The 24,836-nt window shown below is 37.6% G+C and overlaps 1 protein-coding gene across 3 annotated transcripts; it reads right to left on the reverse strand.

The window, feature by feature from the left end:
- Positions 1–5,683: 5,683 nt before the first annotated feature.
- On the reverse strand, positions 5,684–24,135 carry LOC131538734 (gastrula zinc finger protein XlCGF57.1-like). 3 transcript variants are annotated; one of them, XR_009270657.1, is made up of 4 exons: positions 24,032–24,135; positions 11,441–11,594; positions 6,115–7,525; positions 5,684–5,915 (listed from the first exon to the last, which is right to left on the reverse strand). XR_009270657.1 is itself a non-coding variant. In XM_058772805.1 (3 exons), the coding sequence occupies exons 2-3, from the start codon at positions 11,523–11,525 to the stop codon at positions 6,192–6,194; spliced, it is 1,419 nt and encodes a 472-aa protein (XP_058628788.1). In that variant the 5' UTR covers positions 11,526–11,594; positions 12,194–12,397; the 3' UTR covers positions 5,988–6,191. The 3 variants fall into 3 exon arrangements, 1 of the variants encoding a protein (XP_058628788.1); XR_009270656.1 differs by lacking the exon at positions 24,032–24,135 and adding an exon at positions 12,194–12,397; XM_058772805.1 differs by lacking the exons at positions 5,684–5,915; positions 24,032–24,135 and adding an exon at positions 12,194–12,397 and having other exon boundaries at positions 5,988–7,525.
- Positions 24,136–24,836: the final 701 nt, after the last annotated feature.

Here is a 24,836-nt window from a genome sequence, read left to right on the forward strand (position 1 = left end):
ATCATTTGCCCATTCATGTATTTAATCCCTCATATGCCTGTCTTATATATTTTATTTTTAAAATCAAATTTTGCCTTGAGAATTTTCCCACTTAACCTTTTCTTACACAGTAATTCCATATTTCCAGTGCAAAAAGCAAACATACTTTCATTAAGACAAGCTTTTTAGCTGTTTTGGTATCCAAGGCATGTTATTTGGGAAAAGATTCAGTTTTAGTTTCAGCCCTAGGGTCTTCACAGAATTTAAAGGGGTCATCAGATGCTAAATTCACTTTTACATGTTGTTTGAACTGATATGGGTGTTGGCAGTGTTTATATACATCCACCCTAAATCCACCCAGTGCTTTTTTTTTTTTTTGTTGTAAATCCCAAAAAATGATAACCCCTTTCTCAAATCAAGCCGTTCTCAGCTTCTTGTCTGATGTCACACAGATCCAGGCCGTTCCCACGATAGTTGATTGACAAGGCCGTCTTACCTTAGACCCGCCCTGAGTGAGCTGTCATCAGTCGGCCATTGTTTCGATGCTGGAGCAGGGGAAGACAAGATGTCTCAGATTAAGCGATTGAAGTGTTTTGTTGTTGGATGTAATAATGAATATAGCAGTCGTCATTTACTCTTGACATCTGAGCTGCTGAAGACGCAGAGGATTTGTTTGAAGTGAATGCGCCGAATCTGCCTAAATGCGTCTATGTTCACGCGAATCATTTGTGATCCAGCTTCACCTCCAGAAGTGAGTGTAAGGTTTTTTAATGAATCTTTGCAAATCACCTTTCCTAATAATGCGGCTAAAGTTTACAGCATCATGAGAACGGCTCGTCACCCCACGGAAGAGAGTGATGGGGTCAGCAGAGCTCATTAGCATTTAAAGGGACATGCACTGAAATGGGTTGATCTAGCTTGCTAAACTGGTGAGCTCCAGCCAGTGACGCAAATAAATCCTCAATCTGAGGTAACGGGTAATGTTCCACAGAGTGCTGGATTTATAGTTATTTTGAAGTCTCCCCAAATTCTCACATTGCCACGCTTCTTGACTACTGGCACGATGGGAGTTGCCCATTCACTGAACCAAACAGGTGAAATGATTCCTTGTTTCAACAGGCGATCTAACTCCGCTTCCACCTTGGGTCTGATTGGATATGGCACAACTCAAGTTTGGAAGAACTTTGGCTGTTGTCCTGGTTTCAAATTCAAGGTAGCTTCACACCCATTGAATGTTCATAATTCATCACTGAACACTTTGGCATATTTTTTAGGAGGGAGTCCAGAGTTTCTTTTCTTTTGTTTAGTGAACTGCTCTCACAGTTTTGATTTCACGCCAGTTAAGTTGAATTCTGCAAAGCCATTCTCATCCAAACAGTGGATCTGCATCACCTTTCATTACATACAAGGGTGATCGTACATTCTGTTTGTTCAACTTGATGGAACATAAATTAACATTTTTGATGAAATCTGAGTTTTCTGTCCCTTTACAGTCAGCCATTCAATTTACACATTCATTATGTAATCCATGTAATTAAGTACATCATTAAATAATCCAATATTATGAAGCAACGTGAGCCTTCAGTGTCACATTATCTTTCAGAGATAATTCAAATATGCTAATTTATTAATAATGCTGAAAACAGTTGTGCTGCTTAAATATATATTTTTAAAACACTTAATACTATTTGAAGGATTCTGTGATGAATAAAAAGTTAAATAAAATTTTTAAAAAAGCATTTATTTAATTTTTTTTTGTTGTTGTTGTAAGAATATACACTACCGTGTTGGGGTCAGTAATCTTTTCTTTCTTTTTTTCCTGAAAGAAATTAATAAAGACGTATATTGTTAGAAAACAATTTCTATTTTGAATAAATGCTGTTCTTTTTGACTTTATTCATCAATGAATCCTGAAAAAAAGTACCACAGGTTCCAAAAAAATAATAAGCAGCCCAACTGTTTTCAACATCGATAATAACTGAGCATTAAATAATCATATTAGAATGATTTCTGATAGATCACGTGACTCTGAGGACTGGTGTAATAATGATATTGAAAATTCAGCTTTACATTACAGAAATTACTTATATTTGAAATTATGTTAAAATACAAAACAGTTATGTAAAATTTTAATGACATTTCATAATATTTCTGTTTTTTTGATCAAATAAATATAGGCTTGACAAGCATAAGAGACTTTTGACTGTACTGTACCTTGTTCTTTTTGTTTCATACATTTTTCTTCATTTGTTTTACAATCTTCTTCAAAAAGTGCAAATTCTTTCATCTCCCTCATGTTATTCCAAACTGGTATGGCTTTGTTCCTTTTTATATTCTTTCAAAACACAAAAGATATTTTAAATACGACAATATGATTTTAGTTTTGGGGTGAACTGTCTCATACATATTATTTTTTCTTTTCTTTTTCTCCTTCTTTACATTTACATTTATGCATTTAGCAGACGCTTTTATCCAAAGCGACTTACATTGCATTCAAGTTATTGCATTACCACCAGAATGGTTTCTAAATTGATTGACCCATAGAGCCGACCTGAACCAATGCATTTAAAATGTGAGGCTCACCGGACAACAAGCACAACTGTGAGCTTCAGCCTTGTTGACGGTGTTATCACTGGAGTTAAAACTCCAGCTTGAGCATCTTCTCAAATGGTGAAGCAGCCTTTGTTGCACCATGGAGCACAGCTCCTGAGGAGGGTGTAACTTAAATCATTAAGATCTGAACACATCGTCAGATTATGGCCGTGATTGATTATGTCTGGGTCAAAGAACAACCCTGTACTGAACCACTCTGCTTCTCCTGTCTGAAGACGAAGAAAACATGGCCAGACATTCTGCCTTGTATTACAATGACAGGAGAGGAGCCGGACCTCTACTAGAGGAGGATACCTTACTCTGAAAGGGCAGGTAGAGAATGTGAGTATCTTTTATGATTTGATTTAGCAAAAATTTGCATTTGTAATGCATTGTATTTAGATATTTCATAAACCACATATGAACTATCAAAACAAACCTATGCCCTTGTATGCTGATTCAGCAAAAATGTTAAAATAGGCTGTAATTTATGGTTGCAGGTTCCAAGGATGACTACGGTGCAAGACACCCAAGTTCCTATCTTGCCCTCTAAATATGAAAATGTATTTCAACATTCTTCATTACACAGGAAGTTTGTGTGCAAAATGTGACTTTGTGAAATGGACTCTCTTTAATTAAATTGTTTCTACAGTAGCCTAATATTGATTTGTATTTATTCTGTTCCAGCTTACTGAAGAACCATCGTGGAGGAGATAGTCATCATTGGCTTGTCAGGTGTCGATGGGGAGCTGCTCTTCCTCACAAGTGACTTTAATGAATTTACCGGATCATCTCAGCTTTTTTAAGAAACTGAGGAGTTCATCTCTCAACTGCCAATGAATTTAGAACCCACAAAGGTCACAGAATTGTAAAATTCAGGCACTTCTAATGAAAATGAAATATAAATTGCAATATTGATTTTGTAATAATTGTAATGATGGAAATACGTAAGTTTTCTGAAAATCGTGCTATTGATACACAGTTTCATGGGATCGGGTAAGAGCCGTCAAAGGAAGCCCATGTCCATTGGAACCATTGTATGTGGGTGGGACAAAAAAAAAAACACTCCTTAAGACCAATGATATTGGACCCACATGACTGATGACAGACTCAGTAATCTTGGAGTCTTAAACATTGAGGTGAGGAGAGCCAAATGTCTTGATTGTCACCACCGAAACAGAAGAATCCAGCTGTTTTAATTGAGATCTGCCTTCTTTATTTTTCGATTGTCTTCCTCTCTTTATGCTACTGTTTTTATTGTTTCTAAACTAAAAATAAAATATGGAACCACTACATTGTGCTTTACTAATATATTAAAGAACAGTCTTTAAACTGTGGTGTTTTCATTTGAACTGTTACAGTGCTAAAACATTTATTCTGTGTAACTCAGCTTTTTTGTAAATTAATCAAAATAAATTTTGAATTAAACACTGATGTTATGGCCAAACCATTTGAATTATTACAGTGAAAAAAATTCTGTGTGATTTTACTCTGCTCAAATTGGGTGTTTTTTTTTTTTGACGGGTGAGACTTCAGTGGCGTCAGCAGAGGAATTCACATTTAAATGTAAGTATTGTGTTTGAAATCAAAAAAATATCTAGCAAAACGTGCAAAAAAGGTAGAGGTCTTTCTTAAATGGGTCATCAGATGCCCATTTTCCACAAGTTGATATGATTCTTTAGGGTCTTAATGACAAGTCTATAACATACTTTGGTTAAAATTTCTCAATGGTAGTGTAAAAAACACTTTTTACTCTGTCAAAATTAGCTCTGTTTTCAGCAAGCCATTGTAGTCCATGTCGCTTTAAATGCTAATGAGCTCTGTTGACCCTTCTGTTGGGTGACGAGCAGACTGTAAACTACAGCCGCGAAACTGGCTAACTAGCATATTATTTGGAAAGGTGATTTGCAAAGATTCATACTTCAAAACACTTATACTCACTTCTGTAGATGAAGCTGGATCACGAATGATTTGTGAGAACATTTAGGCAGATCGGGATCGGCGCATTCACTTCAGAGCGAAAGTAACGTTAATCCTCTGTGTCTTCAGAGGCTCAGATGTCGGGAGTAAATGACGACTGCTATATTCATTGTTACATCCAACAACAAAACGCATCGATCGCTTAATCGGAGACGTTCATGTTTTCCTCTGCACCGGATTCGACACAATGGTGGACTGCTCTCAGCTCATTCAGGGCGGGTCTAAGGTAAGACGGCCTTGTCAATCAACTATCGTTGGAGGGGCCTGTACAGAACTACGTCAGTCTGACAGGAATCTTAGAACAGCCTGATTTGAGAAAGGGGATTTTAAAATAGGGATTTAAAAAAAAAAACACTGGGTGGATTTTTATAATTATGGGATGGATGTGTACACACACTTCCAACACACTTTTATGTACTTGTAAAAGTGAATTTTGCATCCGATGACCCCTTTAAAAAACGTGAACTTAAGCTAAAAATATTACCACCAAGTGGCTTCATTTGTTAGGTGGTTTGAGGCAAAACTTCTAATATTTCTATTGATTTTAGGGAGCAACGAGCAGACAGCTCAACTGATTAAATTGAGGGGTCAGAACGACCATTTATTCACAGGGGCCAAAAACTAGGCAAGTTTTAACCAAACTTTAGCACTTCAGTATTTTGTATGCATGCGCTGCTGTGTCGTATTTTCAAATGTTAATAAAATTTCACCCTGTCTTTATATTTTTCATAAGGTTTTCTGTTTTGTCTTGTTTTAGGACAATTATGGAGAAAATTGGCCTGCTAGGGAAGGGAGAACATTAAAAAAAAAGAAGATAAAAAAAACTAAATAAGTTGATACACACATCTTTGCTGAAATTCAAGACTTGGTGTTGTGTCCAAACAAAAGGAAATATATCGGTATTGGCCAAAATGAGTTGAAAAATATCGGCGTATCTGCAAAAATCCAATATCGTGCATCCCTAATTTTTATTATTAAAATCTTACATATTGTGCCTTTAATCAACAAGACCATAAAATAAGCACGTTTCATCAATATCAAGATATTTACAGATAGATGAATTAAACCTGCTGCTCATATCTTTTAAGTTGTAACGCTTGTTATTACGTCATATGATAACGTCAACAAGGGAGATGATGTGTGGATCGCATTCATACTTAATGCACTCAGGCTATAGTGTATGTACTCTTTTAGCGCTCATTAAGTAAATACTTATTTAAATTAAGTACCTGCTCAGAAAGTATATGAATGCAGCCAAAGAGTCATAAACTTTACTTCTGAAAGTTACAGTACCCCCTGGAGGTGTGACCTCTGTAGATGTTAAAAGGTATCACTACTTTGTGATCGCCCTCTCTTCTTCTCCTCTAAAAAAAAAAAAAAAAAGTAGTAGTCATAAGAGATAATCAGATGTAGCCTGCGTTCAGCTGTGGTGTGAACGTAGCCTTGATTTCACACAGCATTTTTTCTTGTCATATTCTTTAACCAAAGACATAAGCAGAGTCTCATTTCCTGACTTTTCACATGTATCTTTATTTGTGAAGCCAAAAAGAAAAAGTTTCTTACATTGACCACAATTAAATCGTCTTGTAGAATGAATGCACAAATGATTGTAGAAATCGCTCCTTTTTCTAAACATCTTGTCACTCTGAGGAAAACGGCAATTTCTTCCCAGAATGCGTTTTCAAATGACGTTTCATGCTGCTTTGACGTTTGAAACTCTTCTCACACTGAAGACACTTGTAAGGTCTCTCTCCAGTGTGAATACTTATGTGAGTCTTTAGGCTTCCTTTAGCACTGAAACTCTTTCCACACTGTTCACAGGTGAAAGGTTTCTCTCCAGTGTGAATTCTCAAGTGATCCTTGAGGTGTCCTGCCTTTGAGCAACTCTTCCCACAGTGACGGCACATGAAAGGCTTTTCTCCGATGTGAATTTTAACATGATCCTGAAGGTGATTTGTGTCTGTGAAACTCCTTTCACACTGATGACATTTAAAACTCTTGAGTGTTTTAAAACTCTTGAAATTCTCTCTTGAGTGAATCTTCATGTGATTATTAAGGCTTTCTTTATATCTGAAACTCCTGCCGCACTGATCACATGTGTATGGATTCTCTCCAGTGTGACTTCTTATGTGAGTCTTTAGGTTTCTTTTGATTGCGAAACTCTTTCCACACTGAGGGCAGGTGAAAGGCTTCTCTCCAGTGTGAAGTCTAATGTGGCCTATAAGGAAAATTTTCTGTGTAAAACTCTTTCCACACTGAGCACATATGAATGGTCTCTCTCCAGTGTGAATCCTCATGTGAATCTCAAGGTGTCCTTTACGTGCAAAACTCTTCCCACACAGTTTGCAGGGGAAAGGTTTCTCTCCAGTGTGAATGATCATGTGGGCGTTAAGGAGTTTTTTCTCAGTAAAACTCTTTCCACACTGAGAGCATATTAATGGTTTCTTTTCAGTGTGAATTTTCATGTGAGTATTAAAATATGCGTTTGAGAAACTCTTCCCACACAGTTTGCAGGTGCAAGGTTTCTCTCCAGTGTGACGTTTTATGTGGGCATTAAGGGTACTTTTTTGTGTGAAACTCTTCCCACACAGTTTACAGGTGTAAGGTTTTTCTCCAGTGTGAATTCTCAAGTGGGCATTAAGGAACTGTTTCCGTGTAAAACTCTTTCCACACTGAGGGCATATTATTGGTTTCTTTTCAATGTGAAATTTCATATGCATTGTAAAGCTTCCTTTCTGTTTGAAAATTTGTCCACACTTTTGGCAGGTGAAAGGTCTCTCTCCAGTATGAACTCTAATGTGGGAATTAATGTTTGTAGTTTGTGTTTTTTGAGCGTTTTTGGGTGAGGAAGTCTTTTCAGTCTGTGAGCAACTAATCGATTCCTCTTCAGTTTTGAAATCATGCTGTTCTTCATTTTGATCTTTCTCTTGAGTTTCATTCAGTTCTTGACTCTCTTCTTTCAGTGCCATCAGGTCTGAGGTGAAAAGAGACAAATACAAGTTAACATCAGTTTAACGCAGCAGCTGGAGCACTTACTAGTCACACTGACCACTGTCTGCATCATCTTAGTCTGGAGGACAGAGAATAAGCAGTTACTGGCCACACCATTTGCCAAGTTCAGTCTGAAACGAAAGAAGCACCGGTCCTCACTATACACAAAGTACACAAGTTGCGTACAGCCCTCAAAACCACCAGGGGTCCCCACTGCAGCTGTGCAATTAATAGAATCTTACTTTCATTTTATTATCTCGGCTTCCAAAAATTATGAAAACACAATGCTGCATTCTGTTTCTGTCATTTAAAGCAGCATGGTGGCTTTCCTTGCACGTGATCTGAGATGGTGTGCAACAGACAAGTATAGGCTACTACATAGGGTGTGCACTTAAATGAAGAAACACACTCAAAAATGTCAAAATGCCCTTCTTGGTGATTTTTCACTTAAATGCAGTCAGTTATCTCTTAAGTGAACATAAACAGTAGAAAAGTAATCAAAACTGAGCACTAATGCTTGCAGTGTGAGACATGTAAAATGGAAAAACCATTGGAGTATTCCAGGACATCATTCAACTTTAAATATGAAAAACATCGTCAGGATACTCTATCTGCCATCATATACGCCTGCATATCTTAAATTGTGTTCCGAAGACGAACAAAGCTTTTACAGGTTTGGAACGACATGGGGGTAAGTGATTAACGACAAAATTGAAAACAACTTTTGAGTTGACTACAGTATGTTATTGTTTAATGCATAATAAAGCATACCATTTCAGTTCTGTCAGGACCACTATCGTCAAAAGATAGATACTTAGCATAAAGTTTTGGTTTGGCGGTATGGTTCTGTTCTGTGCAAAAACTCGCTACCCATCCATGCAGCCTGTCATGAATGAGCAGGGAGAGCAACAATAATAACCCCCCTAGGGTAAACAGAACAGAACAAAGCAGATATCATTAATGTACTTAATGATATTTAAGTGTATTTAAGTCTGATTCAGCAAGGAATATCAGAAGACAAGTCCTGACTGCGAAAGGAGGAGTTGGGGATGGAGGAGGGTGATTTGCTCCCGAGCAAGCGGAAAAAGCTGCTGATTGATACGGAAGAGAGCTTATATAGGAATGCCGCAATAGGTGTTGTATTCCTATAGGTAGATACGATCAGCTGATGCAAGCTTGACTCACTTGACCTGCCAGAACTAACGCTAATGCTTCATTTCTGTCAGGACCACTATCGTCAAAAGATAGATACTTAGCATAAAGTTTTGGTTTGGCGGTATGGTTCTGTTCTGTGCAAAAACTCCCTGCCCATCCATGCAGCCTGTCATGAATGAGCAGGGAGAGCAACAATAATAACCCCCCCAACACAAACGATAGGCCCGAACCGCCCGACACAACGATAGGCCAGAACCGCCCAAACCACAACTGATGGCATCCTGAAAGAAGCATATCCTTCTGAAATAGCAGAGACTGGGGCAGCAGCCGCTTACGGAGAAGGCAGTGAAGGGGTTCTCTTCTTTATAAGCAGCTAAGAAGAGCAGCAAGCCCTTTTATGCAATACCTGAAAAAGATGCAGAAAAATTGACAGCTAATTGACTCACTAAAAATGGCAGCCTAATTTGCAGCAAACACACGTACTGCAGCCATAGAAGCGAGCAATGAATGGTTCAGACAGATCGCATATTCTACCTGGCCTAAAAGCTTCAGCATCCATTTAAAAACTCTATAGAAACAGCATATAATAACTCAAATCAACTCAGTTTACAGGTTGTCGTCTCCCATTGACATTGTGCTCGTTATGTTACGCGTCTTCAATCTGACAACCCACGTGCATGAAGTCAGAAATCCTTACCAATGCACTCGACAGCTTTGCAACAAGCATGTAGCAGTAGTCAGAGAAACTTAAGGAAATAGCAGTCCCAATAACTAGATGAGCCATAAGCAGCAAGCGTATTTCGAGAACAATCAGATGGCCTAACAACAGGTTAAATATTAGCTTCTTGCTGTTGCAAATTTACCAAGTACCAGTACTTGCAGTACAACCAATAGCTTTAAAGAAACAAGCAGGTCTAGCAACAAACATGATACCGAGCACTAGATAAGCCCTAAAAGCAAGCAAAATCCCAATACCCTAACAGCTTTAAAGCAAAGACCTTCTGAAATAGCGTAGACTGTGGCAGCATGCCCTTTAAGAAGAGAAGCAGCGAAGGGGTGCTCTTCTTTTATCAGCAGCTGAGAAGAGCAGCATGCCCCTTTAATGCAGTACAGCATATGGTCAATACCCGACGATTAGGCAACAGCATGTTGCCCTTATTCAGATAATCATTAGCATTAATAACCTTTGGTAGCAAAATCTACATACTGCCTGTTAAGTATCAAGCACGTTACAGGTACACTGATTAAAGCAGCATATCAAAATAGAAATAAAATTAGGATAAGTTTAATGAAACAGAATTCCCAATACTAGATGAGTCTTAAGTAGCAACCGGTTTCATATCAGACAGCCTTAAACAACATATTAAAAACAAGCCTCGCTGTGGAAGGTTTACTGGGTAATGTTACCAGCGTGACAAAATACAACCAATGAGCCTAAAGCAACAGCATGCCTAACAAACAAACATGTTATTGAACAACTGCCTTAACAACGAGCAATATTTGACGATAGCATAATTGCCAACATAGCATAAGGCAATGAAAACGAAATAAGAACTTAGCTTAGCTTCGTGAAGACATTCAGAGATGAATAAAGGGTTAAATGTTCAGTTTTTACGTGGATGCTTTAACCTTCCTTGATATCTTTGCTTCTTCCAGTGGGGAAAGCAAGATCTCGTGTAAAAGTGTAGTTGATGCACTCACATTAGTACAACTTCAGCGATGAATTGCGGGCATTGCAGGCAAAGAGTCTATGTCAATGATATATCGTAATGAGAAGCAGCGCTTCCGAGTCTATCAGCTTATATCGATCGCGGCGAATTCGCGTTCAAGTTCACAAACTTGTTGAATCTGGTGAGAACTCCGTGGGAAACGAACCCCTGAAAATTCTGATTGAAAGCGTTCCCATAGAGATGGAATTCGCCGTCTGATTTGCTCCTAAGCAAGCGGAAAAAGCTGCTGATTGATACGGAAGAGAGCTTATATAGGAATGCCGCGATAGGTGTTGTATTCCTATAGGTAGATACGATCAGCTGAGAATCAGCTGATGCAAGCTTGACTCACGTGACCTGCCAGAACTAACGCTAACGCTTCATTTTTATGAATATTTCTGTCATGACAGCTCTCGGAAGATTTTAGCATGGTGATGGATATGACAATGTTACTGTATTTGGTCTTGGCGGAATAGATCTGCTACGCTGCTGCAAACAAGTACAGGAACTTGCTACTGCCAATACATACGGTGATACGGTGCCGCGAGTATTTAAGACATACTGCTGCTGCACAAATAACATAAAATAACCCATAGAAGATCTATACAGGTGGAGCTGGGGAAGGAGGAGAGTTTCAGTGGAACTCTAAAAGCGCGCTGCAGGAATCTCAAGTGAATGCAAACCAGGCATTTAAATGTAGCAGTAAGCTCACTGGCTGCGTATGCAACATGGACCAATCAGCTTGTGCCAAGTCGTTTATCGCGGTGAATATCATAAGTTATATTAAGAACCCATTAGCCTGCGCCATCTAGAGTTTCATGAAAGAACTAGACATTTATCTAGTACCTAACGTATCTAACTCCCTGCAGCACTGACTTTCCTCAGCTGTGACCATGGCCTCACATTTACCACACAAACACTTAATGAAACGAAAACGTGTTTATCTCTCACAATTCAGGTCTTAGTGTTCTTTTTTCAGTTTGTGTCTTAAAAAACATTAACGTTTGAATTCAACTTTAATAATGAAAACCAACCTGTTTGTTCCTCAGTATCTTCATGTTTGACTCTGAATGTTTCCTCAATCTTCATGTCTTCACTCTCCTCTTTAATAAACACCATCTTTATAACAGTGTGTCACGTGGATCTCAGCTGCTTCAGGAGTTTTTTTCTGTGTTTGGACACATTGTCCTGTTTAAGATAATTAAAAGAAATTAACAAATCATGTCTTAGTTCAGTAGTCAGTGCACTGGTTAGTTAGGGAGTGAGTCAGAAATAATGGCCTTAAATCACCTAATAACACACACACACACAAACAAACAAACAAACAACCAACCAACCAAAACTAGCACTCAAATTAATAAGTCATTATAATTAAGTCATATACAGCCTATATACTAAAGTTGACATTTGTATTAAGATTTATATTTGGGATTTTCCGATTTGTAGGTTATATTGGTTCCACTTTAATGTAATCAATTCCAGCTGATCTGTCAAATTCATTTCACGTTTGTGTTTGTTGTGTTTTAATTAGCTTGTGCTGTCAGCGTGCGGCGATTCGAGTGATTCAAAACAGTGATTTTTGTGAATCAATTGATTCAAAAGACTCGGTTTCGAAAAGCTCCGTTTCTCCATCACTGCTCGTGGAAGCGTTTTACTTACAACATATCCTTCATTAATATCAGACAGATAGATAAAGCATTAAAGCAGTAATTCATCTCACAGCTTTATATACATTCTTTAAACGAGTTGTACTGATTTAAACCATTTAAATGATTAACAGCGCTCACCTTTCTTCAGCAGAATCACAGACGCGGGCGCGCGGCGCAGCCTTATGACGTCACATCGACAGACCAAAATAAAAGTCTTTTTCGCCAAAAGCACCGGATTTACATTAGAAAACAAATGTAAATAATAAGGTATATGATGAAATAAAGAGATGAACTATTATTAATAGATTAGCTTTATATCTAGTCTGTGAAGTGAACTGTGAAGTGTTTTCAATTCATGATAAACTACAGAGCATTTGTGATATTTTCAATCATGGACAAACTCTCTTGATATTCAAATTACAGGATTGGAGAGATCTGTCAAACTCATAAATAATTTGTAGATCAAATCTTAATTTATTAAATTAAATTGAATCCTATTGACAATTAATTTTATTTAATCTCAGTTTCTCCCCTGAATGTAAAGGCAATAAATCAAATTTCAGCTTTATTTGCAGTGGATTTTATCAAAGGTCCATGACTGTAAGTTTAAAACAGTTGATTTTGACTGTCTGAATGGAAATTTAGTTTTAATGGAAATGGTTAAAATAATTTATTTGAAATGTTAATGCATTTACATTTCCCCAGATGATCTTTATTAAAATTAGAAAGCAAACTATAATCTGTGCTAAAATGTGTTTATAATATACATAAGTTTAGTATTAAGTTCTCTGATTTCAACTGAAACTGATTTAGGAACATAATTTTACTCCACATATTAGCCCTTTATGAATAACAGATACATACTGAAAATTAATGTCTTTTATAAGTGTGGTGGTAATGTTCTTTTATATGAGCAACTTTGTTTAAAAAACAGTTTTTGTAGTATATAGGAATACGGTTCATTGATTTAAAGCCTTTTACCTTTTAAGTTTCTTTAATTGGCAAAAAATATAAGAACATGAAAATTAAAAAAAATAAAATGAATAAATAAATTTGACATGCAAATAAAAAAATATTTTTATATTTATTTTATTTTTGTATTGAACACAGTGTTCAAGGTAACAGATGTGACACTGAAAATAAAATGTTAGTTTATCGATCGAACCATGTGACACTTCCTGTCTATTTCCTGTGTGTGTAACGTTAGCTGATATTGTGGTCTAAAAAAAGTCTAAAAAAGAAAAATCTCGGATGAAAAGAGAGAAAATTCTGTGTGGCCAGATTTATTCACTTTCACTGTCGGTATGTTTGATATGTGGAAATTGCTAACAAGAAAACGTTGAACAGCATTTCCAAACGAAGCACACATCATTTGCTGAGACGTACGGTGACCGGGAGGGGACATGTTCGGGTCACTTAGTTTTGTCGTGGCCACAAGATATTAATTTGTGGGAATGTCATAACTCGTGGGAACATGAACATGTTATCTTATAAGTCGTTATATTCAACTACTAAATATATTCAGGAAGGGGTTAGCAACATATTAGGTAGATTATAACTTAAGTGTTTAACTGTGTTCGCAAAACAATGGTATTTTGTATGTCACATTGGAGCAAGTAGTTACATTTCTTTCTGCTTTGTACATGTATAGAATGTATAATACACATTAATTTCCCTTTTTTTTTTTGGTTAAAATTCAGACTCAAAAGTACACTTTTAAAACAATAGTAATTACAAACTCGCCCTGAAGGACTTCTTCAAATTGTAATTTTTTCTGACTTTGTTGCAGAATCAGGATACTCATTATTTGAAATGAAGCTAGCTGACAATTTCTTTATACATTTCAGGATCCATTCTCTATTTGAAGTATTTTCACAATTTTCTTCACAAAATTGTAAAAGAAAATCCAGAGATGCTGGACCTGAACTGATTTTTTTTTTATTGTTATTATTATTAATATTAAGGGTTCAGATCTAGGCAAAACTGACTCAGTGGGTAGCACTGTTGCCTCACAGCAAGAAGGTCCTAGGTTTGCATCCCAGCTGAGCCTGAAGGGCTTTATTATTGTCAGTTTTTACTGTAAGATGTTACCCTACTCTTCCTCCAAAGCATGTGAAAGTTCTCCAACATGGTCCTCATGCCTCCTGCAGAAGAACTATCACGATGATCAGAGACCATGGGCATCTTTCTCCTGGTGTTTTTCACAATCAGTAGAAAGTTCTCTTCAGTGTCCTGTTGTACTGTGACCCTTATTACTGAACTACTGCACTACTGAATGTAAATTTTTATTACAGTAACAACTGTTTACTTTTGTATCTTGCACTACCATACCTAAATTGGACTATGCTCATTTGCACTGCCGACTGTTGTTTACATTATCAATGTTTACATTAACATTTTGCACCGTATGTCTAATTGTAATATGCAATCACTTCCACTGCACTTTTACACCTTGTTTATAGTAATAGTCATCTGTATATATATTATATTGATAGTACATATCGCCTGTAAATTCTGTTTATAGTAATAGCCAGCTGTATATTTATTCACTATACATATTCACCTGTAAATTCTGTTTATATTAATAACCATCTTTCTATATATATTTATACATATATTCAGTACATATCCTTGTCCTGCACATATTCAACCATTGTATATACTGCACTTGCTGCTATTGCACTTCTGGTTAGACCTAAACTGCATTTCGTTGCCCTGTACCTGTACTTGTGTAATGACAATGAAGTTGAATCTAATCTAATCTAATCTAATTAACCCTGTAAACCATTTGTGTCATACGGACTCTTTCACTTGTGCATGTGCAATAATTATTTATTGTTCATTAAACAGGCATGAAAATATCCCATCATAAAAGGGACATTTTATTTTTTGCTTAGTTTGCATATAGGCTATATAGATAGAAACACCGTGTTACAATGTAACCGCAATTAACAGTTTACATTCAAAAGCATCCAAGTACGCGTCGTTTTACTGGCATAATACTTTTAATAAATGAATAACATTGAGAAAAAATTAAACCTGGAACAAAAACACAAAAAATGGAAAACGTGTCTAATAACATTTTTTTCTTTATTGAATCTTCTGTCTTCCAGGCACAGTCACAATAATGTGCACAGGCACCAGACGTGTTCTCAAGCAAAGATTTAAGGAACAGCGACCTCTAGTCACAGGTTTCTTTTCAACAGTTCGATCACTGCATTGTTTTCTCATCTGTTATTCCGTAATTTATGGTCATAAGCTGGTTTGTCAAGCAGATGCAAGACATCATTCAAAACTGTAAAGCTTTTGCAAAATAAAGAAAACTGCTTTCAGCCGTCTCGGTTTCCTTTCCGCGAACTTTGGAGCACGTGACATGTCACAATGAAGCGAAACGCAGCACATTTTTTTCTTTTGTTTTGTTCATCTGTTGATGATCCAAGTGAAATATATTTTGTACATAAGCCTATATATTCCTTTTTTATATACAGTTTTATTCTGTTTTCTCCTTTTACAAACGAGCTGCAGATGCGTGATGTGAGGCCGTGTTCTACACTAGGCTATCAAGTTGCATATTAGCCTACCTGCCATTCATTTTCACTTAAATGTAGGCCTAATGCTTGGCAGTTCATGACATACTATCGGATAAACTAACGGCATTGCTATTGCAATTTACCTATGATGGATTTACATCTGAGCGTGGACATTTCACTCATTTGATGCGTCATTGTCACATTTGCATAGGCTGTACTACTCAAATTCGTGATTGGTTGGCTGCAAAATTCAAAATTGAAATGGAACAATAAAATTTAGTTTGAGCAATGAATGGAGCTCAAGCATAGTTCAGACAGACCACGGAGTGCCTGCAGCATCAGCTGACGCTCAGCTGATCGTAACTCCTTCCACCACAATTAATAAGATATATAAGTTCATCCATACTCACACTTGCCATAGTCTGTCACAGAGACATGCGCTTAGTCAACCTTGAGTTCTAGTTCGCTCAAGACAGCTTCAAAACCCTAATCCGTTGCACAGATACTCGCTTAACAGTCTTCTAGTTCGTCACAAACACTCACTCAGGTCAGCTTTCAAACAGATTTAAAGGATGTTGACCTTACAGTTATTGCTTCAAATTCAGGTCGTGTTTTGGACACACGATTCGCCGCATTGACCAGTATAAGCTGCTTCATTCGGAAGTGATTCAAGAACAATTCAGTCGAAATAGGACCTCCCTGCATGAAGGAATTGTACATCATTAAGAAGATCAAACATCCTCAACAGACGTGGATATACTTCACTCTCCATTCATCCGAACGTGTCTTCATGAAGCTAAGCTCATGCTTAAAGTTGTCAGGTATTGGCAACACGCTTGTTGCTAAGTTTTTAATTGCTCAGTACACACTGTTGCTAAAGTCTGATCTCGTTGGCCATAGCTTGTTTGGAAACGGCTGTTGCTTAAAAGCTATTTAGTCACTATTTGGAATCTAACGTACTGTTTACCAGGATTTTGTGTTTATCATTTGGAACATTCTCGTTGTTAAGGCTAGCTGTGTTTTAGCAAATATGCTGTTGAACAAGCTTCTGTTTGTTATTGGAAACATATTGTTGCAGTCGTTTGGTTTTTCGTCAATATGCTTACTCTCTGGTGTTATGGGAAACATATCATTGCAAGTAGAGTGGAATAATGTGAAGTAGCTATATCAAAGACTATAAATACCCAAGACGTGTCACAGTTTTGAATGGGGAAAAATGCAACACTCAGTATGGCCGCTATATCGAAAAGAGCCAGTCGCTAATCAGTAAAGTCAGCGTGTCACTGCAGCTGCCGTTAGAAGCATAGATATATACACAATACATGGTTAGAAGTCCCGGTTGCTATAGAAACAGTCAGCGTTCTGAGACGTGCACTTAGGACTGCGCATGCACACTGGCGTGTCTGGCCTGAATATTATGCTTTTATAACGCTATTTGAGCAAAATAAACAACATTTATGATACAGTTGTTGTCACATTTCATTGGTGATTCAAACATGAAATTTAATCGTAGGCTTGGCGAACAGTTTTGGAGAATTTTATGTTTACCCATTCAAAGAGATAGGAACAGCACTTGCATGCCTGAGAGGCATTTCAAAGATGGCCGCCGAGTGACATGAGACTTTGGCTATTTTCAGTGAGTAGCTAAAGCCAGTTTGAGTCGCTAGATATCTCTAGATGACGTTATATGCCATTTAGCATATTCATTACCTGCATTGCATTCTACCTACACTCTAAAAATGCTGGATTATTTTTTTTAATTCAAATGCTGGGTTCAGCCTTCTGGGTCATTTTATTGGGTAATTTACATTATTTTTTACACGTGCTGGGTCACTCTGAAAAAATGATGGGTTGAGCATTTTGACTATGCTGCTGGGTTATACAACCGATAGCTATACAATGGATGGAGGAGAATCGACCAACTAGTGCAGTGATACGTTCAGACTCTCACTCAGTATTGTCAAGCCTCATTAGTGGGAGATCATCAAGACAAGACATTTTATATGAAATTCTTTCAAGCATTTATAAAGTTGATAAATTAGGATTATATTTGTCTTTTATTTGGTTCCAGCACATGTGGGAGTGGATGGAAATGAAGAAGCTGTTCAGTTGGCAAAGCAGGTGCTGAAACTACCAAATATAGAGATGAATACCCTGGTGAAAAACAAGTACACTTCCATAATGTACTTAAAGGGCTCTATTTTCGCGCACTAATTTTGTACTTAATATACTAAAAATTATTCTTTAGTATTTCTTAAGATAAACTGAAGATAATCTAAGTGTACTCGACTGTGCTATTTTGGAACGCAATGAATATGAACTAAAATGGACTTTTAACCCTCTAAGCGCCAAAGTCGCAAAATTGCGACAAGACGTCATACTTAATGAAATAGACTGTAGTTCCTAATATGGTGTAATATCTAATTTGTATTCCCTACCACTAGACTGCAGACATGTACTTCGATTCTAGACTAAAAGTGTTCAAGGAAATAGCAGAGCAAGTGAGCTATCGTGTCACTGATGCGGAAGCAGTTCAGTTCATAGCGTCCGAGTAAATTGTGAGATTTGTGAGAGAAAATCGCCAAATGGCTAATAAAAAGTTGTACCGTGAGGATGTGTTGCAAACATAGGCGTAAATCCCGGGGGGGACAGGACCCCCCCTAAAAATATCATTACAAGCGACTCGGTGTATTGAAAATAATATAATGGACATATACTTAAAATAACTGTGTGATTAGTAAAACAAAATAAACGCAAAAGTTCAGAAATGTTTTGATTCCCCCCTCCCTTTCCTCACAGTGGTTTGGTCCACCGCCTGCTTTCCTTCTTTACCGATACACACACACACACGAGTCCGGTGAGAGAGAGCAAGTTAGTTATGTGTAAGTAGGCTGTCAAGGCTATTTTATTCTCTTTAAACATCGGCTGAAATGATTCTTTCTCTTTAATACAGATGATGCTGGATCATTAATAATTTAGTCATGACAAAAAAATTATGACATCCGATGTATTTTCTATGAGCGATTATAAGGTTAACAAGCTTAATACCGTAGCTTGTCACCCACTACAACTAACACGGCGATAAGCCTGTGTGTGAACTGATATTAGGCTAATATTGTAGACCTACTTGTTGGGTTTCGTTCAATATGATGTTAAGTGGCAGATCAGTGGGTTTAATGCGGTTGAATTAATGCGAAAAGACATAGTAGGTTTCAGACGAAACCTAAAATACTATGGATGACGCAAAATAATAATTATAATATGACCGCGTGGTGAACCATGAACTCATATTTAAACACGTTCTCCATGCTATGTACACATGCTGTGTACAGATATCTATCATTACATGTACAATTTTGGCTGTATTATTTGAGTCCCCTTCAAAAATTGCTCTTGAGATATTTTATGTTGATTGTCCCCCCCTACTGTCAGATGAAATTTACGCCCCTGGTTGCAAATGTTATTCACCAATTCTGACTCTGAAGGGGAATATTTGCCTTTTGAAAATGACGATATGTCGTCTAATGATCGCGCATCTCCCGGTACATCTTTGCACGCGCACTGGTGCCGCCATAAAAGGCTAGAGTGTTTACGAAGCACTATCAAGTGATCATTTCGAGCCTTTGCCCAACGGGGATGGGGGTGGCAGGGGTGGACGTGGTCTTAGTGTCCATAGGAGAGGCTCCGCGTTGTTGATGATCAGCCAGATTGCATCGTTTGTTCTGATCGCGCACGCTCAAAGGGCCGCCGGCAGGCAGTACAGGTGCAGTCAGTGAGGGGCAGGTCTGTGCACTGCCATGCAATGAGAGGTACCATACTCTCAAGAACTATAAACTGTCACCTAGATACCTGATTGGGCAGATACCTGGTAAACTGATCAAAAAATAGGCACATTTATTTTACTATGGCACAGTTATATAGTAATAGTTTACTACTTTCTCCTGTTTTACTGTTGATTTCCTCTTTTCCTGATCATTTAGGATGCGGATAAAGACAAAAAAAAAAAACTTGCAAATAAGTTCAAACATCCATTCAATATCCTCCTCCTTTGACGCAGGAGGAAGAACACGAATGCCCATGGCCACAATCTAATAAACCCAGCTTAGCTGCTGGATCTGTTGATGGCTGGTTTATGGAATGCTCCAAAACAAGAAGATCCAAATGCAGCATTTATTGAAGAGTAATCCACATCAGGGCAAAAACAGAGCAACAGAAAACGTAATGGTAAACAATAAACCAGCAACCAAAGACAAAGAAAACCGGGTTTATATGTGGATGAGTTAACAAGGTAAATGAGACACAGCTGATTGTAATGAGACTAGATAGTCAAAGAAAAGGGTGATGGGAACTGAAGTTCAGAGAAACAAACAAAACTAAGAAGCATGCCCTCTGGTGGCTATACATGGGCACACCAACTAGACACCGTGACAAAAAGAGTAAGATATCACTAAGAGGTAAAGTAAAATATAATGACTATATAGCCAAGCTCTAATATTTTGCAAAAATGCTCTTTTCTAAACTTCATTTTTCAGGTGACCTAATGAGCTGTGGTCACTGATGACTTGCCAGAGGTAAATCAACAAGCCGTTTTAATCGCATCTTTCAGTGAAACACTGATTGTGCGATTACATGAGGCATGAGATGTTAATTCATGTTTATTTCGTGTTTAAACTAGAAGTAAAGAGAGGAAGATATGATCGCACTCCGCGGTGCCGTCAGAACTGAGGTGTTTATATACGGCAATCTGTCTCGCCTCATCAAAGGGCGACAAAAGGCATTTATTGTCTGAATTTCCTGAAAAGAATTGAACGATTTGTTCGGTACACGTGCGTACCAAACCGAAATTTTCGGTACGAATACGTGTACCTTTAAACCCGTCAGATAATCATAAGTTACGGGTGTGTTCATGCTTAACTGATGCATAATTTGAATAAGTTAATTATTAATTACTAGTTTATTTATGCTCAATTAATGCTTTAATATTGATTAACTAATGCATTATTCTGGACCCTTAAAATAAAGTGTTACCTTTTTATTTGGTAGAAATTACACAACTCTTGTTAAATGCAATGCAACCTGCTTAAGTAAAATTGTGGTTAGTAACACTTTATTGTAGGGTCTTTTAACTAGTTGATTATTTGCATGCATATTACTAGAAATGTTTTGATGTATTAAACAAAACGTTGAATACTGACATTTGAAATTATTTAAATAATAAAAAATATACTTTAAGTGTGAAATTAAATTGCCAGTAGGTGGCAGCAAGTCACTGTTAATAAGTGAGTCGTTGCAATTGAACCTAATCATTTAAACGGTTGATTCATTCAGGTACGAAACACAGCATGTGCAAAACAGTGTTGTGGCTGTGTTTGGAATTATTTTTGTTGTGCAAAAACAGGCAATATGGTGTCTAAAACGTAACTTTGTTTACTGAACTGTTGTAAAAATCAATATAACAATTTGTAATCATGGTAATTTCTGGAGAAAAACAGCACTCTTTGTGTGAAATTGATTAACTATATGAAGTGGTATAAATATATACATTTTCTGCCCCCATGTCTTGAATTTTGTGATAATTCTAAATGTATTTTAATAGACTGAATCATAGTGAAAGAGCGCACGTGCACTAGTCTAGATTTCACTCTGTAGGTGTATTTTCTTTTTTTTTGCGTAGTGAGAATATTCAGCAAAGTATCTCACTTGTCATGGTATGTTACCTAACGATATCATGTTACGAATAAACTAAACATTTTGAATTTTTTCTGAGTTTCTTTGTGCTGTTGCGCTCATTCGTTTTGAAGTCTCTCACAAAGAGACAAGCAGCGAGACCTTGATACCAGAAATACACTTTCTGGTATCAAGGATATTTGTCCGGTTGGTCAAGTAAAAAAAATAAATAAAACAAATTAAACTAGCTAGAAGGCTGACTAGCTATAGCCCCCGCAGGGGAAGAAAACCGGCCACACATGCATGTGTTTTTATGTTGGCAGGGAGCACGACAAGATGGAAGCAAGTAGTGGCTTACCACTACAGTGGCAATTCCACTAATGGGGCAACTTACAAGCCAATCGTCCTTGACATTATTTCCAAAGCAGCTTCCATTGGGCTTCATGTTATTAATGTCACCACCGACATGGGCAGCCCTAATCAGGCAATGTGGAAGGCCTTTGGGGTGGACCACAATAAAACATCTGTCCCACATCCAGCAAGATCAGAGAGGAAACTATACTTCATGCCAGATGTCTGACATCTGTTGAAGAACTTAAAGAGTGCCCTAGTTCATGGACAGATTTTTACAATTCCACCAGACATAGTAGCAAAGAGAATCTCTCCTCTCCAATGAAGTTTGAATTTGTCCACTGAAAGATTTGGTGAATTGTCAAGAGGGAATGTCAATTAAAACTGCTCCAAAATGATCAGAAAAGGAATCCAGTCCCAACTCCGGTAAAGTTTCATCAGGCAACTGAGGTCAATATCAGTTCGGAGTTAAATCAGGAAGCTATCAGGAGGATGACAACAGACTTTTGGCAGACTTTCTGAACTCAAATGAGAAATTTGCCAGTCCTAGCCTCAGATCGGAGAAGCTGCAAGAGCTCAGAGCTATTTCTGACCTCACAAAAACAGAGACCTGTGCTCTCTACCATCTTACGGGCTACACTGTAAATAAAGTAATCCGATTTTCCAACCTTTGTGAAGAATGCAAAAAAGCAATTCAACACAATGATGATAATCCTGAGGGAGAGCACAGTATATTTCTCAAGCTGAAGGAATTCAAATCAGGTGTGCTTTGTAGGCCGTCTCAAGAGGTCTTCGATGTAGTCTGGAAAATCGAGGAGCTGTTCAGAAACAGGACCAGTGCTACCTTCATGGAGCTCCCAAACGCCATGGATTTGCTGGAGAGAGAGGTTAGCACTTTGGACAGCATGCTTCCCTCATGTCATGATGTACAAAAAAAAATAACAACCAGATACATCAGACTGAGGCTAAGAATTGCAGCAAAGCACATCAGGGCTGAAAGAAAAAAAGTTCTGTCAGATGATGGACACCTGGGAAGTAAAAGCAAGACAAAAAGGCAAAGATGAGCCAGAAAAACCAAGCAACAACTAGGCCTACAACAAGCAGGCCACTATCAAACACCTTGATCGATGCCATGGAGGAGCTTGGTCTGACCGTTGCTCCAACAAGTGTCTTACCACCTAATGAGGCAACTGGTATGAATGGTCACTTCTGCCTGTTTATTTTTTTTGGCCCCTTGTTTAAAGGTGCCATAGAATGGAAAACTATATTTACCTTGGCACAGTTTAATAATAACAGCTCTGTACATGGAAATGACACACCGTGAGCCTCAAACACCATTGTTTCCTCCTTCTTATGTAAATCTCGTGAATGCAAAAGACCACTGAAAAATAGGCGAATCAGAACATAACACTGACTGTGACATTACAGTCGGGGTCACTAATAGTTACGCCCCTAACATTTGCATAAACCCGCCCATGTTCTAGGCCAGCCGCCAGCCGAACCATCAGAAGTTCTGCAGGTATTGTGAACAAACAAGTGAGGACAACAGCGAAAATGGCAGATCATGGAAATAAATGTTATGTTCCAGGCTGTGCAGGGGGTGTGAAGTGCAGGGATGGGTTGGTGTCTGTATTCAGAAAGGCATGGAAAGCAAATAACACGTTCTAATAAAATAATGCAAGCCACTAAAGGGACATGGTTAGCTGCTAGCGGTAGCCTGTTACATTACAGTACATAAGATTTAATTTACCACATAAACAGAGTAAGGAGAGATGACTGAGGATGATGGCGAATGATTTACAGATCCTGAGCACCACTGACAAGCATCTGATCTTGTAAAATGTGTGGTAAGTACTGCCGCTCCATAGTATAAACAGAGTTTGTACGATCACAAATCTCGAAAGTGAAAGTGAAACTAAAAAGCAATCGTGCAGTTTCAATTCCCAGCATATTAATAGCGGCTCCCTGATGCCCGTATTTTATTTACAGTATAATTACCCAACGATATAACTGCGCGGGAAAGTATTGAAATATATATTTTCCCTGAGTTTCCATCCTGCTGTGTGAGCTACTGAAATGAACCGCACTGTGAAACAGCCAATCAGAGCACAGCTGAACATTATTATTCATGATCCTTCCAAATAAGCCAATAACAGACCATTTCATTCTAGGGAGAAATCCTAGGGTTGTAAATGGACATGTAAAACCGTTTCTGGAGAATTTTTGCCCTTACCTAAGCCACATACCTTCTATGTAGATATCAAAGAACAATTCAAAATATTGTATCAATGCATTCTATGGCACCTTTAATTAAATAACAGAAAACTTGAAAAATGTGTTGCTTTTTTTTTGTGGTGGCTTTGGCACCTGACGGTGTGTTTCTGAATAATTTTAGAAAATATGCTATTCTTTATTCTTACAGCCTGACCATCACTGCATCAGGTCCAGCACTCTGCCACTCTGCCCCGCTAACCAGCTTCTTCATCACTCCACTGCTTACAGGAATGGCAAGCTCCACCAATCTGGTCATCGCTCCCTCTCCAATCATAATCCATCCTGTTGAAAACAAAGAAACGCATACAGCACAGGGAGACACACAACACTTTTTTTCCAAGAAAAAAAGGACAGTATTAATGAATATTAAAGAAATATTGAAGTATTATTAATAAAATATTATGAATAATCTCTCTTATAACTGTAAAACATTTATGTGCTTGTATTATATGTGTAGTGATAGTGTATTATGAAAATTGAGTTGGGTATTGATGCCAGTACTCCTTTCTTTAGACTTTTCAGTCCTACTAAAACAGAGATTAAAAAAAAGTTCTAAAGACAATACAAAATTAAATGTCACCCAAAAGTACATAAGAAATGATGGTACAATAAACAAATTGTAATGTTATTATCAAATATAATAAAACTTACCTTTAATTAAAATAGAGCTGCAACTCACAACTGCCCTATTTACCAGAACACAGTTTCAGGTGTACACATTTCTTTATGCATAAGGTTAATATTCATATTTAAATAACAATATTAATTACCACTTGCTTTTTCACTTTCTCTGTGTTGTGCATGTAACCTACCAAAACTCAAATGGAATCAAATGCAATTCCTTTTGCATTTAAATTTCCTATGTATTCACGGAAAGCTGTCAATAAATGTGAGGGGGCGGGACTATACTCTGGGCCGTGTTTGTATCGGGAGGTGACGTCACTAACAGACAACTGTGC

The sequence above is a fragment of the Onychostoma macrolepis genome, chromosome 04 (assembly GCF_012432095.1).
Source record: "Onychostoma macrolepis isolate SWU-2019 chromosome 04, ASM1243209v1, whole genome shotgun sequence".
Lineage (NCBI taxonomy): Eukaryota > Metazoa > Chordata > Actinopteri > Cypriniformes > Cyprinidae > Onychostoma > Onychostoma macrolepis.